Source organism: Perca fluviatilis, chromosome 11 (assembly GCF_010015445.1).
Source record: "Perca fluviatilis chromosome 11, GENO_Pfluv_1.0, whole genome shotgun sequence".
NCBI classification, from domain to species: Eukaryota; Metazoa; Chordata; class Actinopteri; order Perciformes; family Percidae; genus Perca; species Perca fluviatilis.
This window is the reverse complement of record NC_053122.1, coordinates 5,259,624-5,280,470: the sequence shown is the minus strand read 5'-3', so window position 1 is coordinate 5,280,470 and position 20,847 is coordinate 5,259,624. Positions and strand designations below refer to the sequence as shown.

At 41.9% G+C, this 20,847-nt stretch overlaps 1 protein-coding gene across 1 annotated transcript in view; it reads right to left on the bottom strand.

Moving 5' to 3' along the window:
• adcy8 (adenylate cyclase 8 (brain)) overlaps positions 1 to 20,847 on the bottom strand; it is a 137,400-nt gene that overhangs the window by 56,022 nt on the left and 60,531 nt on the right. The window contains 4 exon segments of the mRNA XM_039816414.1: positions 5,497 to 5,767; positions 9,418 to 9,576; positions 17,576 to 17,703; positions 19,698 to 19,809. Coding sequence (XP_039672348.1) covers positions 5,497 to 5,767; positions 9,418 to 9,576; positions 17,576 to 17,703; positions 19,698 to 19,809 — 670 coding nt within the window.

The window sequence follows — 20,847 nt, the reverse complement described above, 5'->3', positions numbered from 1 at the left end:
ATGGAAACTGTACTGTCACTGTACAGGTTGAATAAAAGGAATCTAATTCAGATGATTGTTGAGAAGAACAGTAACCCAATTCGGATTAACAAAGAGTAAACATTGACAATTTTTAGGGTACGGGTGACTTTTTACCCACAGTGAGGTTATAATAACCTCTTTGGTTGAGGTGTTAAGACTGTACCTCGTCTTTTTCAGCTCACCTCTGATCGCCGGTCGCTGCTTATATTAGGCAAGAAATATCTACAAACTCGGGCCTCCTATCTGTCGAACATCTCAACTTCAGTTTGGCTTAAATTACAGAGGTTCAGTGATATGGAATGCTTTGCCATCAGATTTTTCAAAGCTAACACTTGTACAATTTAAGAAAGATGTTAAAGGGTAACTATATTTTTTGTTCAACCTGGACCCTATTTTCCTATGTTTTGTGTGTAAGTGGCTGATGGAACAACTATCTTTGAAATTGGTCCAGTATTGGTCCTGCCTATGGGGCAAATGTGCATCGTCAATATGGTCTAATAAAAGTGCTCTATTTAGCCACTGACAGGCTCAGATTAACATTCTAATTGTCTGACAACATTATGGAAAGGATCCCTTCAGAGATAGATCTTTAAAACCTCTTTGAGACCTTTCTGTTTAACCAGAAACTGATCTGAGGCCGAAAATGAGGGACATCCGGCGGGATTTCCGGCGTCACGTGAACAATCCCGGAAATGAAACGTCGTCGATATAGACTACCGTTATAGTGGCCTGGCCAATGCATCCGTAAGCTCCTACTTCTCACTGTATTGCGGATGTCATTCACGGTTACAGACCACACAGTGCTTGTTTCGGATCAGTTTTCACACACTGTTTTTGCATAATATGAATACAATTTAAATACATGCCCTCTTTCTTTTTCTACATTTCACTCGCTCCTCTCCCTCTATTATTTCCTCTCTGTCTGACACACACACACACACACAGCCTAATATTCAACCTTGTTGTCAACCCAGTGATGCTGAAAAGTGAATCAGACTAACAGGAAGGGGCGACAGGGACCCCGGAGGACAGGAAACCACCAGAGAGGGAGACGTTCCGCTCCGAGCAGCAGAGCCAAGCGACAACATAAAAGACACTTCAAAACTCCAGCGAGAAGCCTTTGATATGCAAAGAGACAATCTTTGAAAAGGACTGACAGAATTTAATTGTGCCACAAACAAAGAAGTGGCACTTTCAGAACAAACCAAAAAAACACGCCTCTGATTCCAAACGCATGGTTACATCAAATGCTATAAGCTGACAGGCCTGCAACGAAGGTGAGCTGAACATCTCCATGTATATATATATACACACACACACACACACACACACACACACAAGAGGTAACGGCAAGTTCACTGTTAGCTCATGGCTGCAGGAGATGAAACAAAAGGCTGTCACAAGCGGAGAAAAAAGACTAATTTCACGGTGTACACCACCAGAGCTGGAGAGCTGGGAAATATTGCTTTATACCTTTACATACAGTAAATTACATGTGGTTACACAAGGTGTCTCCTTGTTTCTAGGCAGAAACTGTTATCTTCACAAAACACACGGGGTCGGGGCCTCTGTCTGGTGCAACTTCATCGTCTGTTCTCTTAACTTTAACTGTCTTTCCTTATTTTCTGCTTATCTGTCTGGTGCAAAATGCACTCTTATGCCATAAAAGGCTTAAAGTATAGTTAAAAGCTTAAGCTTAACCTTCTATGTGTCAGAAACATTTCCTTGAACCACTTCCTCAATGACTGCACACAGCTAATATTCCACACTCCTGTGCATCATATCTAAATTAACATCCCCAGTATCTCCGCCCAGGGCTTTGAAACAACCTGCCAATGTATCTATGTAACATTAAATATGAAGCTAATTGATCTGGCTCCCTACAGCGAGAGTTTAGAAATGTTCCTGATGAGACGTGGCAGAGTTAACGCGCCTGGAGGAGAAGCAGCAGGTTGTAGAAAGTCTCCTGTTGGTTCTGGAAAAGGAACATTGAGTCCCAAGCAGGCGCCATTTTTTTATTTTGGGCGCTGGGGTGTCCGCCAGCAGGGCAGGACGCAAACAGCAAGTCACCTCAAAACAAATCTGGGGATGCAAATGTGGCCTGAATATTCAGCTTCAACCCTCTTCCCAGCTATTATGTTTGATGCCATATCTGAGAGTGCAGCAGATACCTCGCATGTCTGTGAATGTCTGGTGGCTGCGAGGGCTCGGGACCAATATTTGCCTGGAATGAATCCCAGGAAAGTGAATAAATAAAGGTGACCGCGAGCCAGAAGTTTGTCAGCTTTGCTTTTTGTCGTGGTTTACAACCATTTATTCTGTTATTTTTCTATATACTGGAAGTAAGTGTATGTATTCATGCAGAACCAGATCTAGATTACCATAAAAGACAAAGGCAAGACAATAGATCAGGTCTTATCTAGTCTCGATCAACAGAAGTGTACAGTATTTCCAGCTAAAGCTTGGCGTCAGGTCCTTTCCGCTCTCTGTGTGGTGCTGTTCTCAAAAATCCCTTTGCTACGGGAAGCAACAACAATAAACTTTGAGCTAGCGAGCTACACGCTGAAAATGAAAATTTGGACTGTGCAACGAGGCAGGCCTGCTTGGTTCTTTCGGGGAATGATTGTAAAGATTTACAAAGAATATGTTCACGGCATTTCCTCTCTGACTGGAACATTTTGGGACCGATTGGTGCTTGTTGACCATGGGTTTGTCATGGTTTGGGTTTCTGTTGGTTTTGAGGAGGTTCTTGTTTCCTGTTTTTGTTGTGTATTTGTTCTGTTGTAGCCAGTGTTTCCTCCCTCGTCTTGTCGAGCTGTAGTTCCTGTCTTGTTTTCCTGTGTGTCTGTATGTTCTGTTTCCTGTTTTATTTTGATGGTCTGGTTTCTGTCTTGTCTTGTCTGATTTACTTCCTGTGTTTTCCCTCCCCTGTGATTGCCCTGATGTGTTTCACCTGTTGTGTCACCTGTCCCTCGTTAGTCCTCGTTACCTGGTGTATTTAGTCTCTGTGTTGTCCTTGTCTGTTGTTGGATTCTTGTTTCTGTTTAGTGTGTTGCTGTTAGTTGGCCGTGTGTTAGTATGGTGGTTCCTGTTGTGTATTTCCCTGTCATGTGAAATAAATCTCTAGTTGAACTGCATTTGGATCCAAGCCTCATCTACACCCTCACAGGGTTTGAGATGGATGTAAAGACCATGCAGGCCAAATCCAACACAAAAACGTTTACCTTCACGTGCAAAGAGCTAATTAGATATGGTTTGGGGTGTTTGAGTATCCACTCTAGTTTACTTGTCAGTCACATGTCGACCTTAAAGTGCTCATATTATGCTTTTTGGCTTTTCCCTTTCCTTAATTGTGTTATATATCTTTTTTGTGCACATTATAAAGCACGCCCTCATACTCTGCTTCTGACTGGCTAGTAGTCCTTACCTAGCTACTGTCAGTGCACGCCCTCATACTCTGCTTCTGATTAGCTAGTAGTCCTTACCTAGGTACTGTCAGGGCATGCCCTCATACTCTGCTTCTGACTGGCTAGTAGTCCTTACCTAGCTACTGTCAGGGCACGCCCTCATACTCTGCTTCTGACTGGCTAGTAGTCCTTACCTAGGTACTGCGCATGTGCGACTCCCAACAAAGATGGAATAGAAGTGAGATGTCTCACTCTGTAGCTAAAACAGAGAGCTCAACACACAGGGTGAAAAGAGGAGCTGCAGCAATGTGCAGTACAACAAAAATATGGTGTTTTCTGAAAATGAAACCATGTAAACCTATTCTGGTACAACCTCTAAATACAGTTATGAACCTGAAAATGACCATAATATGAGCACTTTAAGTAATCACCAATTATTTCAAAGAATGGATTCAGAATAAAAACTCAAGCCTGCACTGCGTTCTCCAAAATCAACCACTGCAGACAAGAACACCCAAAATGTCAACATGATGCCACCGTGGGCTGACGTGTTGTCACAGGCGGACGGGAACGCAGACAAATGAAGAAGGGATAAAGAGGAGGTTTGAATTAAATGGGCCACACAATCAGAAGCTCGTCATCCTCACAAACAGTCAGGCTGACACGCAGCGATGCAGACAGCCGTCCACTCATTCCCAGGAAAACAAAGAAAAAGACAAAACAGGCAACAAACAGGCAACGAACTGAGAAGATCCAATGTAGTGCAGAAAAACGTCCATCTTAAGAAACCACTTCATCCTGCAGCGAGGCTCAAAGTCTGCACAAAATCTGTCTAAAAACAAAAGGTTTGATAAACAGCTGCACAATATATCGTTTTTATTTACTTTTTTAATCGCGTCGAGATATCAAGCAATAAACACATCGTGAAAGACACATTTTTTTGTGTTAGTTGAAAGAAAATATCAGAAGAAAACTGCACTTTGAAATGTCACTTTTTTTTTTTAGTGCCGTCTATTCTATTCAATGTTCAATTTGTTCAATAAAACAATGTTGGAAATGATTTCCTTTCTTCTAACAAGCAACTTGGTGTATTTTAGCAGACTACTGAAAGCAGCAGAAATTTTTCGCAAATAATATTATAATCGCGATATTCAACATTGTTATCGCATATTTCCTCATATCGTGCAGCCCTACAGCTAACATATCCTGGTGAAAGTATAATTATGGGGCGCCTGGGTAGTTCACCTGGTAGAGCGCGTGCCCATATACAGAGGCTCAGTCCTCGATGCAGCGGCCACAGGTTTGATTACGAACTGAATACCGAATCCACTGGTTAAGATTCTGCCGAATCCGAAACGGAATATTGAACCCTCCTCCCATCCTCAGTCCATGAACACCAGTTTTTAGCCATTTTGGCTGCTGTCTGTAGATTCCTTCATGCACAACTCGTATTCTTTAAGATGTTTCATACCAAATGTTGTAACAGCGGCCATGTTGTGTATAGTTTAGGGTCCTCGCCACCACCAGACCAATCAGCATTGCAGATTGAACATGTTGCTGGACTTGAATGGCCTTCTTTTGACTGAAAGTTCTGCCAAACAACACTTTCTGTTCCCGAGTTCCATGTCCACTTTCTCACAGCCTACTGCATTGAACGCTCCACCTACGTAAACACCTTCCTGTAATCAACGGCGCCGTCAGCACGTCGACCAGCGTAGTGCGCGTAGTGCAAGCGTAGGGTTCGGTGGAACAAAAGCCCAATATTTTTTCTGAATCCTGGATGCGGTGAATCCCTGGGTCCAGACCCACTCTATCTGTAAGGTGTCCTGAGATAACTCCTGTTATGATTTGACACCATAAATAAAATTGAATTGAAGTGTGATTTTAACGCCATATTTCCTCCTAGAAAATGACGTTTTTTTTACCCCAGCATTAGAAAACAAATAACCCTAAATTCAATTCTCAATTGCAGAACACGTTTGTTAAGATAGACGTTTTTAATCCCACAGTTCGATAAAGCGCAGAGCATGACAACACGACTTGAATCACGAGCAGCGGCGGCACTTACGTTCTGCTTCCCGACGATGTTGTCGAAGGGCAGCTCGGGGCTCCAGGACGCTTCGTTGAAGGTGGTGCTGCTGGCGCGGCGGTCCGCCGAGCTGGCCGACTCCTTCATGATGTCCTCGGGCAGGCTGAGCGTGCTCTCCTCCGGCTGCTTGATGAGGTACGTCTCAATGTTGTGGCGGCGCAGGAAGTCGTTGCGGTCCTTCCCGTGACCCTCCTCCACCTCGTAGTCGCCATTCAGACAGTCCAACGCCGCTTTGGAGATGTGAATCCTCCTGGAAAGGTGACGGGGAGAAGCCAGTAAAAACCGGTTTGAGTACCTTTTTGTTGTTGTTGGGATTGACAATTTTTATTTTTTAACAACATACAAAACAAACAACTCGCAACATGAACACATCCCCCCAACCCCTTCGTTGTCATCACCCAGCCAGACAAAAATCAAGAAAAGATGACACTAAGTGTAAGTAACTAAGTAGTAACAAAAAATACACTGGGCCCTATTTTAACAATCTAAGCGCACTGCGTGAAGCGCCTGGCGCAGGTGCGTTTAGGGCGTGTCCAAATCCACTTTTACTAGTTTGACGGCGGAAAAAATGGTCCGTGCGCCGGGCGCCTGGTTCTAAAGGGTTGTACTTAGTGTCTTCATTAATCAGAGGTGTGTTTTGGGCGTAACATGCAATCAACCAATCAGAGATCATCTCCCATTCCCTTTAAAAGCCAGGCGCGTTTGGACCTTGGAGCATTGCTGTTATGATGGAGGATTTGCAACGTAATATTTTTATTTGTAGTCTTTTGCATGTTTTTGTGCTGCTGTGCATCCCTGTGTGTGTAACAAGCATAGTGTGCGCACGCTGTAAACGAGCCTAGGAGCATTTTACTAATGCTCTGTTAAAATAACAATGAAATGCTGCGTTATTGACTTTCGACCAGGTTTTTGTTGGTCAATGGCGCGATCACTTCCCGCTGCCTCAAGATAGCAATACGCCCAGAATGCACCTGAACACACCTCCCTGTAAGACCAGCACGCCCATGGGCGCAGGTATATTTGCTATTTAAACGACGCGGGCGCTGGACGGGAAATTGACACCTGCGTCGGTCTTAAACTAGCAAAGAGACTTGCGTCGGGCTTTGCGCTGCGCTGCGCTGCGCTGCGCTGCGCTGCGCTGCGCCGGGTGCAAGATAGGACCCTTTAAGTCATAAACCAAATAAACATAAGTATAAATGACAACACCATAAGCCCATCATACACATCTCTCCCCAGCACAAAGCTTCTTAGGAGTCCTCCAGAAATCTCAGCTTTCCCAACTTTCCCCATTTTCTAGTATAAACTGTCCAATCTGGCAAACCGTATATATGCCACCCTAGCCATCTCACAAGCCCACTCCTGGACAGGCAGGAGTTTTTAAAATCAGCCGTTCAGTTTGAAAATCTGATTTACTTAACAAGATCCTCCCAAGAGTTCACAGATGTACGTCCTGGATGGTTGGTTACAGAGTCGTCAGGTTTCAGCCCAAAAACAAAGACACCTTCAGCCAGAGTGGAGCAGCTAATCAGTGAACTGTGCAGGCGTGAATCAAATGCTGCACAGTGTCATGTCAGAGACTGTCAGCGGACCTAACAGTGAATACACACGTATAGCGTATAGCCCGCGAGTGTGTGTGTGTGTGTGTGTGTGTGTGTGTGTGTGTGTGTGTGTGTGTGTGTGTGTGTCACTCTCTCTGTCTGATCGCGTGTCTCGCTGTGAGAAGTCAAGACAGCCCAAATCACCATTATTTTGAAAAGCGTTTTATTTTTAAAGACAAGTAAAGTATCCGGCTGCACTGTGGTCTTCCTGTATGTGATTACTTGCCTGGCTTGTCACATTTGCTCGCGTCTTGTTCAAGAAATAGAGGAGACGCCGACACGATCCCTGCAGCGCGCGGGCCGACACTGACGCTCCGCACCCGGTATGAACGGACAGATTGGATAACATGGGGCGCCGAAATAAAAATAGCTGCACTACGCAACTCGGGACCTATTTCACAGCAGACATGTTGACTTGTCATAGTAGGAAAAGCCCAGCTGACACTGATAACCTTAACGATGGCTCAGTTCCATCAAGTGTCCCAGTAAGATGTTTCAGTGAGTCAGCATGCACAATACCAGGGTCTCTCCTAAGTGGAATGCAGCCATCATTAATGGTTTAATACCAGGGCCTCTCCTAAGTGGAATGCAGCCATCATTAATGGTTTAATACCAGGACCTCTCCTAAGTGGAATGCAGCCATCATTAATGGTTTAATACCAGGGCCTCTCCTAAGTGGAATGCAGCCATCATTAATGGTTTAATACCAGGGTCTCTCCTAAGTGGAATGCAGCCATCATTAATGGTTTAATACCAGGACCTCTCCTAAGTGGAATGCAGCCATCATTAATGGTTTAATACCAGCACCTCTCCTAAGTGGAATGCAGCCATCATTAATGGTTTCGAATACACCTGTGCTTTGCCTACTATGACATGTCAACATGTCTGCTGTGATAAAGGTCTATACCCGACGCCTATTGTGTTTTCGCTGTAAAGGGTCATGTTACAAAATTTAGTGGAAGGGGTCGGATGTGTCGGATGACATGGACTTATGAAACATCAGGCATTCAGAGATCTTCTGTCGGAGGCGTAAGAACTGCGGCTTAATTCATCCATGTTATGCAACAGAGACCGCGAAGGCCACGGCTCAGGGTTACTGCGTGGCTCAACAACAGATGCTGGCAGGGATATTTAAAACCAGCAGTTAGAGAACTAATCCCAGGCTGCGACTGAATGACAATGAATCTGTCCCAACAAGCACATTTATTTCCACATTTCCCAGGAGGAAATTTCCATTTTCCATGGATTGTAAACTACTATTTTGAAGAAATGATCTCACTTAATGGTCCTTTACACACTAAACGTGATCAAGTTTATTGGTTTTTGAAGAGACTTTTGATATATTAAAAGATGACGTCCTCTCAGTTAACGGGAAACCAACCAATCGCCATCTTGTAAAACAGTCGTGACCAGTCGAACCACGAACGCCGTGTTTGACTGTTTTCGACGGTTTTGTTTTTGACGGTACAGTCTTTCTAAACTGTCTTTTTAATAAACTGTCTGTACACTTACAAAGTTCTCAATGCTTCGGTTTACATGTAGGGACCCTCATTATGCTAGCGTGGAAGTGTGGTGCTATTTTGAGCGTTGTTAGTGGTGTAGAAATAGCGATTTACCCTCTGCCCCGAAAGGTAGCGTTAGCAGCTAACCACTGGTTTGCGCTAGCTTGTTTCAAGCTAGAGTCGTGTTAGATTAGCATGAAAACATATCCCAGAGAACGGTCAACTCGGTACACATATGTTATTAACCCTAACCTAACCCTAACTAATCCTTTAAGGTTGGTACGTAAATAAATTATTTAATTAGTGAAATGATGGAATAGTAACTTTGGGTTGTATGGTTGCATATAAAAAAACATAAAGCGATAGATTGAAAACACTTCGATAAGGTTATTTTTGTAATTAAAGATTTAAAAGGTATGGACATGTCAAAAAGGGTGCTCCTTTCTGACAAGAATATTTATTTAACAGTATTTATTTGTTTAGCTCATTCTTGCTTTTTCATTTTTTCATAATGAACAACTTTTGTGTCTTGTGATTACGTTGTTTGTTAATTCTTTGGTATGTTGTTCGAAATCAAACTTTTTATTCATTTGTTCATTCAAATGAAACCAAACAAAACATACACAAAAAACATGGGAAATATGTTTTGTCCCCAAATGTTATTCTCACATTTTTATTCTATTCAGTACGTATAGCTATACACCTTTGCCTTCTCTCTAAGCATGTTTCCTGTCAGTATCCACAACCAAGAATTACATTAAAAGGCAAAATATTCCCACAAACCATTGGGGTTTACTCACCCTGGGATCCCTCCAGACTCCAGCTTGTTGGCGATGTCGACGTCCCAGGACCAGACGTCAAACTGCCACTTCCTGAGTCCCAGCACACCGCACAGCACCGAGCCTGAGTGGATCCCGATACGCATGTCGATGTCGTGTTTCGTACGTGATCTCACATATCTGGAAGAAGACAGAAAGGAAAGATCCATGAGAACTATCAAAACCTTATTAAAGTTATAAAACTTTCATTTATGTTCCTCTGCAAGTTTCTTTTTTACTATTTTCCTATGTTTCTGTGTCTAAGTGACTGATGGTAACAACAACCTTTGACATTGGTCCAGTATTAAGTGAGTCTGTCAGCGGCAACAACAGAACTTTTAGTGGACCAAATTGACGATGCACATTTGCCCCGTAGGGTTACATTGCAGCCCGGTCTGCGGCTGCCGGTTACAGCGATCTCGCTGAATACTGGACCAATTTCAAAGATGGTTGTTCCCATCAGTCACTTACTGACAAAAACATAGGAACATAGGGTCCAGTTTGAAAAAAAAAAAAACAGTAGTTACAATTTAAACTTTGTCCTTTCATATATATACTGTTTACTCATCGTGATCAGTTTGACGTTTAGTCCCTTGCTCAAGGATACGTGGAAAGAAAACTGAACCAACAACCCTATGATTAATAGTCAGCACTTTCAACAGTTTCATTATGATGGATAATTCATAAGAAATGAGTTTTAAATAGTATAAAATATTCAAGCTGCAACTAACGATTATTTTCATTTATGTTCTCAATTAATCGATAAGTTGTCAGTGAAAAATACCCGTCAGTGTTTTCCACAGAGACATTAGATGACGTTGTCTTGGGCTTTGGAAAACACAGATCGACATTTTTCACCAACTAATCGACTAATCTGTCGATTATTTTCTGGATTAGTTGTTTGGTCTCTAAAAATGTCAGAAAATGATTAAAAAAAATGTGGGTCAGTGTTTCCCAAAAAGCCCAAGATGACGTCCTCAAATGTCTTGTTTTGTCCAAAACTCAAAGATATTCAGTTTACTGTCACAGAGGAGAGAAGAAACATATTCACATTTAGGAAGCTGGGATCAAAGAAGTTTTTATTTATAAATGACTCAAACCGATTAATCGATCAACAAAATAATTTGTGATTAATTTAATAGTTGACAACTAATAGATTCATCTTTGCTGCTCTTAACATGCATCGACACTGGTGTAGTCCTATAAGTTGAATACTAATTATATTTTCTTGTAATTGAAATGAATCTTTAAATTGATAAAGTGTAATAGTGTATGAAGGTCAAAATTAATATTTAATGATGACCATGTATATTGTAGTACAATATAAAATATGTATGTTTCTTTAGTTTTTTTCTGCTTTTAAACTATTCCAGGGGTAACTTTGGGTCACTGTGCACCACACAGTGTCTGTGTGCATTAATCCAGAAAATGAATATACATGAAATTGACCTTTGGCTAACCAGAACACGGATAATGCTGACAGGCAAACAATGTTCATAAATTCACCAAGAAATGAGCGAAGCACATTTCACGGGTATCAGCGAGCTCAAAAGATAGGTGAAAAAAAACAAACTCAGCAGACATTTCACACCTGTTAATGAATTTGTTTCTCATTTCATACTTTATTATCCCGGAACACAATAAAAAGCCGGACAAACTGAGGCTGATAAGAGTCTGAGAAGAGCAAACGTCGGGCTGTCACGCCCATCCCTGCCTCTAGGCCCCGTTTCATGCTTGAAAACAGCAGCGATGAATGTGAGGCTGAATGAATGAATGGATGAATGAATGTTGCATTATCAACTCAGAGCCATCGATGTGCACAGTGTTGGGAAAGTTCACTTTCTACATGAACTAGTTCAAAGTTCAGTTCACAAATTTTAAAATGAACTAGTTCAGTTCATAGTTCATACGTCAACATTTTGAACTAAGTTCACAGTTCCAAAAATGAACTAGTTCACAGTTCTTTTTTTTCCATATGTTGCTTCAGTTCAACGTGCAGTTTCAGGTTTGCTGTGGATGTGACTGAAGTGCGGATTTTCTTTTTGAAAGCCGGAGGGCAAAGTTTGCACAGAAATGTCTGATTTCTGGAAGGCTCTATAGAAATCTGGCGCCCTATTGGACGAAGTTAAACTGAGAGAGCGTGTCGTTCACAGACGCCAGAATGAAGGAGTTCACAGTAACGTTCATCAGGCAGTATGTTCAGTTCACGTTTGCCCAAAATATGAACGAGTTCACGAACTATCGTTCAATGAACGCGTTCAGGCACAACACTGGATGTGCACTTCTATCACCCTTCAGAGTCCCTCTGAAACTCTAAACGGAGCTCAGCGCAGTTTCTTGCAGGAAGACGTCCAATAACTTCAATCACTGCTCTGTCATCCTAAAACTATTCAGCTGTTTAGAGGCGTTCCCTTTTCAGTAAACCAACCAGAATTGGCCACGAAATTCACGATCCAATCACAGCACTACATCACTGCTTTAAATCGGTTTCTCTCTCTGCTGCCGTCAGCTGTCATTTCGGGCAAATCGTGCAACCATCCTCCTCCTCCTCCCCTTCCTCCTCCAGTCACCATCTCCCGTGCCACCCAGCAGAACGCGCCCTAGACTCCTTCGGTCTGGTCTTCGGGCTCCTTTGCCGCCACCAGTGTCTAGACTCCATCAGGGGGGGGGATATGTCTTGGCTTCTCTACCCCTTTTAAAAATCATTTTATACGATGGAGTCTAATCTCCAAAGACTCTGTACATTTCATATTATGCAGATGTACAAAATATCTTTGCATATCTGCAACAAAGTCTCTCCTGATTGAAATATCTATATAATGACAAACAACAGTACAGCACTGCATGTCTCTCCTGCTCTGTACTCATGTTTGACGTCAAGGATTTCAATAGGAACATTTCATCTTGATATGCATCAGAGGTGTGGACGAATGAGGCAGACCTCTTTGTCAGGTAATTAGGTCACCTCTTGTCAACATGAACATCATCATCAAAAGAATAAAAAATTAGGGAAATAAGAGTAAAGAGTGCACCCATTAAATTCTGGGTTATTAAAATAGCACAAAGGCAGGTGCACGTATAAACACAAATAAGTGTCACACAAGAGTAATATGAATTATAAAATAATGTTATGCAATACTAAAATTGTCAGTCTCTGTCAAGCTCTGGGTCACTGTGACACCAACATGTTTACTGAAGCGGACAAACCGTTGGAGCGAAAACTAACATGTTCACAGGTACTGGCCTTTGAATTGTGTTGATTTTCCACCATGATGGCAGCAGACATTTGCTAGATGTACGTCAGCACAGGGACTGAGAGACTGATGGGATCTTGACACAGAAAATCCAGTTTTCAACCCTCAACTCAACTGATCTGATTTTGTTTTTTAGCGGCCCAATCAGAGTAAACTCATATTCCGTCCGAGGGGCCGAGAGACAAGAAAACCAGCACTGACGTTTAAGGAGACAAAACTAGGCTCTTACTAATCAAGCAACGAAAATCCAGGATATTCAGCAAAAAATAAAAGATAAATATCAAAGTCACCGACACATTGCGTCAGCCACAACAACGTATCACACGTATCGTAAAGCTGCCTCCATGTCAATTCTGTCTGCTAGCAAACAACAGAAAAATGTCTTAAAGCTGCTCTGTGGTGCGACGCACCACCAAAATAACTCTTAACTAAGTTTTTGGAAGCTGCCGAAATGAAAAATGTAGCCTTTATGAATAGAAAAGTGGATACGGATGGGAGGAATCAGTAGGAAGAAAGGGAAGGCACCAAGCTAACGTTATGTCTGACGTAACGTGTGCAGCAAGCATTTTGTTACCAAGACAAGTATCAGATGTCAGTTGTAACTATATTTCTCCAAGTTAAACTAAAGCATTTTGTTACCAGACCAATATCCAAATGATGTCGAAAGTATAAAACTCTTGTTATAATGCAATGGGGATTAATCACAAAGTTAGCCTATCTCAATCCTTCCAGAAAAATGTTTTTTTGTGATTGTTGCGGGCAAAAATCCTTGATTATGTGGCACGGATATTTATGCAATTTTATGCGATGAAATTGCGGGAACTTGCAAAAACTGTGGTTTGATGAAAAAGAGAAAAAAAAGTGATTCCCCAAACACCCTGCTTTTCGATGATGACCACGTCGCGTAATTACGTCACTTCATAACGTCACTTCATAACGTCACTTCATAACGTCACTTCATAACGTTCCCATGGTAACAGGGGAAAATGGCTGCTCTTGTGTGAAGTAAACGTAACATTTTTAAACTTTCTGCTAAGATATATGGGACTTTTTTGCAACGAAAATTCGGGGATTATGAAATCATGCAAGCCCCGCATATTTTGCGTGGAAATCGGCAATTTATGCAGCGAAAGTGCGGCGTATTTTAAAAAATGTGGCCCCCGCATAAATATGCGGACTTCGGCTGATCGTGATTGCATAATCACGTTTTTCTGGAGGGACTGCTATCTAGTAATATGTTTGCAAGTGCCTTAGCTTGCTAACACATAGCTAATATTAGCTTACTAACAGAGATGGGAAGTAACAAAGTACAAATACTTCGTTGCTGTACTCAAATAGAATGACGCGATGCGCTCTGACTTTATAATTCCATCTTCTATGTGTACCTTACCAACCATTCAGGCTCGTATTTTATTGTCTCAACTTTACACTTTCACCAACACTGCCCTTTGCACTCTCATGACAAAATGCCATTGTCAGTCAGAACCCCTGCAGACCTCTGTTTTTATTCCCAGTTCTTTTAATTAATAATAATAATAATAATAATAATAATAATAATTCATCTATCGTTTAAGCAATGTGTACCAAGCTGCACTCTCTCGTGCAGCACAGAGTGGGCATCTGTAAGCAGCTCACCATATTGCCTTAATAGTATACAGTACAAATCGCATAGCTTATCCATCACTAATCCCACTTTTTTCCCTCATAATGTCAGTCCTCCTCTCCTCCCTCACTGTCACGCTGAAACTGATGCAATGGGGCCAAAACGCCCCAGTGACAAAGAAGATAATTGAAATGGAAGAAAAAAAAAGGCCTCAGGCTTTAAAACGCCAGGGTCAGTGAGCCTTTTCACAAGTAACCGCAGAGTGATTGTGTGTTGTAAGGGAGTGATTGGAGATTTTATTTCTGCGGCATACCTCCTTTCTTACATAAACTGAAGATTACACAGTCAGTTATGTGTCAGGATTCATGAGCTTATCAGATCTGTAAATCCCTGTTGTGTAATCATAAAATATGACGCCATCACTGAAAATATCCCAGTGATGTATGGATATGTGATATGGTGGTTCAGACTGAAATATGAAAATATGACATGACAGACAAAATATGTCTAACTCAGGGGTGAGCAACCGTAACAATCAAAAGAGCCATTTTGGCCATTCAAAATTAAAAAATCTGTCTGGAGACGCAAAACTAATTTGAGCGTAATAATAATGGTAACAGTCCATTAGGTCTAAATTAGCCTATCAACATTACTAATAGGTCTATATGAGCATTTTCAATATGGTGATGTTTGTTGCCATTTTTACTGCCTTGTCTTTTGAACATTCAATCCCATTCTTAAGAGTACATTTGCTCTGCTTTCTCAAAATCTCTCTCTTTCTCTCAACCCCAGCCGGATACTTACAAATGCAATGTGCTTGTTCTGGCAATGTCTTTCAATATTCATTTGTTTGGATTTGGAATCCATAGCTAGTCCATGGAAACTAAAGCCCGCTATCAAGGTTCGGCAAAATTAAGAGGGCAAGGCGCCGGGCTATAGACATATGTAGGCTGTGGTGCACATTTTTACTTGACTGAAATGTCATGTAGCCTAAATGTAGAATGTAAGAATCACTGTAGGCCAACAACAATAATAAATGAAAACTAAAATGTAAAAAAAACTAGCCGCTCATTTCAATAGCCTATAATACTTTTGTCAAAGCCACAGGTAGCCACTGGAGAGGGGCAAAGGAGACGCTGGTCTAGCTTAATGTTTGCAGGTAGTTGGCTTAGCTACAGTACATCTAGTCTCCTGTTGCCAGACCTTCCTCCACAGCGCTGCGGAGGAGGGTCTGGCTAATCCACACAGCATTCTGGGATGGGAGAAAAACGTGCTCTGGTTTATTGGCATTTCTTTAAACCAATCACAATTATGTGCAGCGCTTGGAGCCGGACAGTGCAACGGTGCCTCTGCAAAATAGCCTCGGGGAAGGAACTTGTTTTGGTGGAACGCGTGCACGAGAGGTATGGCGAGTTCTGGAATTAAAATGGCTGTCGAGTGTGTGATGAGAATTTTACTTAAAAAGAAGATCAATATAATTCGGCTCTAGCTCAGTGTTTAGAATGTCAACAAAAAGAAAGAGGAAGGTGACGGACATCCGGCCGAAAATGAGCGACATCCGTAAATAAAACGTCGTCGATAGAGACTACAGTACATCAAACCTGAACAGAATCTTAATATCAAGAATCCTTTGAACCTTTTAACTGTATTTGTTGCTGATATTCTGTAGAAGCACAGCCAGGGGCAAATTCTTGCAAATGCAAATAAAATCGGGGCAGCGGCTTTCAGATCAAAGACCTGGCATTTCAGTTTGACTTGCACTTCCCGAGGATACAATTTTCTGAATTAATGTAAAAGATATGCTCCTTATAAATGCAGAAATTGCCTGGGAATCATCACATCTTTAAGTTTTCTTCAGTATCATAGTAATCCAGTGACAGTTCTCCATACATCCCTGGGTTCAATGCAAACAGGAACTAATAATAGCTCATTTGGCACACTTTTAATGGTGGCAATTTTCCCCACCCAAAGCCTGGCATTCGAATGGTTAAAGGGATACTTTGCCGATATTCAACCACCTTTGTATCATGATAATGTTGGTAGTATGTGTAAATGAAGTATATTAAACTTCCTTCACTTTTTGTATGTGTTGGACCAAAGTTTCTGCAGGTTTCACCAAGTCAAATTTAAGACTTTTTAAAGGTTCCATGACATGGTGCTCTTTGGATGCTTTTATATAGGCCTTAGTGGTCCCCTAATACTGTATCTGAAGTCTCTTTTATATAGACCTTAGTGGTCCCCTAATACTGTATCTGAAGTCTCTTTTATATAGCCTTTAGTGGTCCCCTAATACTGTATCTGAAGTCTCTTTCCCGAAATTCAGCCTTGGTGCAGAATTACAGCCACTAGAGCCAGTCCCACAATGAGCTTTCCTTAGGAGGTGCCATTTCTTTTTATGTAGCTATTGACTAGGAGAGAGGGGGGGGGCAAGGTGGAGAGGGTGGGGGCGTGGCCTTGACCAACTGCCACTTTGCTCGTTTGAAAGCCATGATGTCGCTCTCTTTCTCATGGGTGGGCCAAATTCTCTGGGTGGGCAAAGCAGAGAAAGGGGAGGTAACCTTGCTCCTTATGACCTCATAAGGAGAAGATTCTTGATTGGCCCATCTGAGCTTTCATTTTCTCAAAGGCAGAGCAGGATACCCAGGGCTCGGTTTACACCTATCGCCATTTCTAGCCACTGGGGGACCATAGGCAGGCTGGGGGAACACATATTAACGTTAAAAAAACTTCATAAAGTGATGTTTTCATGCCATGGGACCTTTTAAGATCTTTTTTAGACCATTATGAATGAATTCAAGACCTTTATCACAACATCAACTGAGCCCTAAATTCAGTTCTTTCAAGCCAAAGATCGCTAAACTTGCACTTCCCCAAAGCTGAAGAATAAAATCAGTTTTATGTCTGTGGCTCAAACCCGAAAGAGACTCGCGCTAATAACACGAAAACTGATTGGCTGCAATCTGAGTTACATGTTGGTCTCATTTTTAGTCATAATACAGCAAAGATATAATTGGACTAGCAAAAGAAAGAACAACACCACCACAGAATGAAAAAAAAAGTTAGCATAATAAGGTAGTGATGGATGGACATAGGAAAATTAGGACCTGTTTAAAATTATTTAAGACCTAAAACACAATACTTAAGCGAATGTTAGACTTTTTAAGGCCTAAATTTTTTATTTTGAAATTTTAGACCCTGCGGAAGCCTGTGGACCCACCAGAGTCTCCATCCCTACAGTTAAAAATAATAACCACCATAGCAACATAATGGAGGCAGCCAGTACCTGATGGTTTTGATCATGCTGAGGCCCATCTCCACACAGCAGTGGGCGTGGTCCTGTCTGGGTTCGGGGAGACCAGACACACAGTAGTAACAGTCTCCCAGGATCTTTATCCGTAGACAGTGGTTCTCCTGCAATGGACCAATCACATCAGTTCACCGGCAAACACGTGGCACTCTCTTTGGCAGAAATGCTAGGGCTGCACGATACAAGGAAAATATGCGATAATGTTGAACATCACGATAACAATATTACTTGCGCTAACTAAACAGATATTAAAGTGTATTTCTGCTGCTTTCAATATTCTGCTTAATATAACAAATTGCTTGTTAAATTTAAAATAGGCCTGGACACCGCTCAACTCACATAGATACTTAAAAAGCTTTGACGGCTGGGTGCTGGACAGCACTCCTATTTGATAGTTTATTGCCACACAACGGACGTTTCGGGCAGCGCCCTTCCTCAGCGTGTGCACAGGCAATAACAAACAAAAAATTATAACGGTTTGTAATTGCCTGTGCACACGCGCTGAGGAAGGGGGCGGTTCTCCTTGGTCCGAACCCAATAAACTATCAAATTGGAGTGCTGTCCTAGTAGCTTTATTTATAATTACTTGTAAATGAAAGGAAATCATTTCCAAGATTCTTTCATTGAACAAATTGAACATTGAATTGAATACAAAAGGCACCACTAAAAATAAACATTTTAAAGTGCAGTTTTCTGCTCATGTTTTCTTTCAACTAACGCAATGTGTTTATTACGCCAATTGATATCGCAATGCCTGTTAAAAAAACAGTGTCTCGTGCAGCCCTATTACATACAATACATTCATTTAATTAACCTTACAACAGAGGAACATAAAATATATGTGATCTAAAATGAAGTGGCAAATAAAAAAATAAACCAGTGAAATAACTGTGTAATCTTGACTGGCCAAGCATGACAGCTCTTCAATCTAATATCAGACAGACACTCAGTACAGCCCTACAGAGTCAACGTTGAATCAATTATTCGCTCTGTTGTTTCTGAATAAAAAATGTAGTCTGGAGTATACTGGAGTTTCTTTATTCAGCTGTCATGAGCTTTGCCAGCCCTGAGAGGCTGTCAGAAAAGATTAGCTCCGAAAAAAGACACAATCAAGCAGGCAGCAAAGTCTGGGATTCAAAGTCTTTTAAAGACTTGTTTTTCTTTAACATTACAAAACGAAGAGTGTAGAAAGTAAAACTTTCGCCAAGCGCTTTTTTGACAGCTGACCGATGACAAGCGGAGTGGCGAGACCTGTTGTTTCCATAACAACAAGAAAAAACTGGAGACGGTGCAGATAGATGAACTAGCTGTGCCAGTGTCAGAGCACAGCGAGTTATATGACATGAGCAGGTGCTCCCTGTTCAGGAAACTCACTTTGTTTTAACTAACGTTAGCATTAGCACCGCCCGCTCTCTCTGATCTTTCTCTAGATCGCTCGGCCACTTTGTTTTAACTAACGTTAGCATTAGCACCGCTCCCTCTCTCTGTTCTTTCTCTAGATCGCTCAGCCACTTTGTTTTAACTAACGTTAGCATTAGCACCGCCCGCTCCCTCTGTTGTTTCTCTAGATCGCTCGGCCACTTTGTTTTAACTAACGTTAGCATTAGCACCGCTCTCTCTGTTCTTTCTCTAGATCGCTCGGCCACTTTGTTTTAACTAACATTAGCACCGCTCCGTCTGTTGTTTTTCTAGATCGCTCGGCCACTTTGTTTTAACTAACGTTAGCATTAGCACCGCTCCCTCTGTTCTTTCTTTAGATCGCTCAGCCACTTTGTTTTATCTAATGTTAGCATTAGCACCGCTCCCTCTGTTCTTTCTCTAAATCGCTCGACCGCAATTACTGTAAGTTCCTGGAAAATGCACAAATCCAAAATACACTCTGGAACAATCCAGCATTTTTGGGGTGTTTCTGTCAAATCAGACCAGAAACTGCAGTTCAGATTCTTTAACCATAAAGACGATCTTTCCAAAACCTTAACTGAGGCCAACGCTAAAGCATGGGTGAGTGTTTGATGCTGAAAACATACAGGACAAAATTATGCATGTAAAAGAAATAACCGTGATACATGCATCTGGGGCCTAAAGATAAATCACTTACATGTGCGAGGCGGTCGAAGCGTGCAAAGAGTTCATTCAACATTCGCACCAGCTCCTGCGCTGACAGCGTCGTGGAGAGGTTTGTGAAGCCTTTAACATCTGCGAAAAGAATGCTGAATAAAATATGGAAATGTCACTTTAATATCCAGGCCAGTTCTTTAACACCATCCAAAAATTTATTATAGTGTATGCTACTGAAACATATAAGTCCTGTTTTCCCTGTATAATGAAGATGTATGAAACTTTCCATTCTAACAAGTCTCAATCAGCTGGTACCTATGTCTAACAAATTCCAGCACCCCTAGGCCTACTTCACACATCCATAGGTATATGGGTTTAATATGAGAAGATGACAGCCAATCAGAAGCCTGAATAAAATGGCCTCAATCAGATCAACACATTTTCACTCCCATCGTGTCAAAAATCGACGATTGGTCAGGTGCCTTTGACGTTTGCTATTGACTCAAAAAGTGTCCTTTAGCGCTCTTGGGACTCTCATCTAGCCCTTTGGCGTCATATTTTGACACGCTTGGTCGGGACTCTTGGCGTCACTTTTTGACACTTTGGGTCGGGACCCTCGGCGTCACTATTTGACGCTCTCGGGACTGTGGCGTCACTTTTTGGAGCTCTGGGTCGGGATGTATGTTTAACTGACATGCAGCACAAGAACGGGACATGAACCCCGGTCTCCTGGGTGAAAGTGCTGTGTTGTTTGACCCATCCACCACCCCAACCAACCTCCTTACGCAGATTTTTGGTCTTTCATAATACTCGCTACCGTTGTCTCTCTTAATTCTATGTCATCTTACAGCGCCGAGGTCAAGCTGCTGCTCTGCCCGGTGCGTTCCATACAGACGCTAAAGGGTGATTTTTGCGTCGGTATCTGACGCTGAGAGCCACTGAAACATCAGTAATTTACGAGTTGGGAGTGAGAACGGGTTGATCAGATAGAGCACGTCTGCGGTAGAGGTGGGCGATAAGGATCTTCTTGCAATACCACGATATTTTTGACCAAATACATTGATGTCGATAGCTGCGATATCGTAGGGTTGACTATTGGTGCTTTCACTAAATATTAACTAATCATCATAATGTGGATACAATGACTGAGGTGGGTAAAGGCAAATAATAAAACAGCTACAACAGTCTAA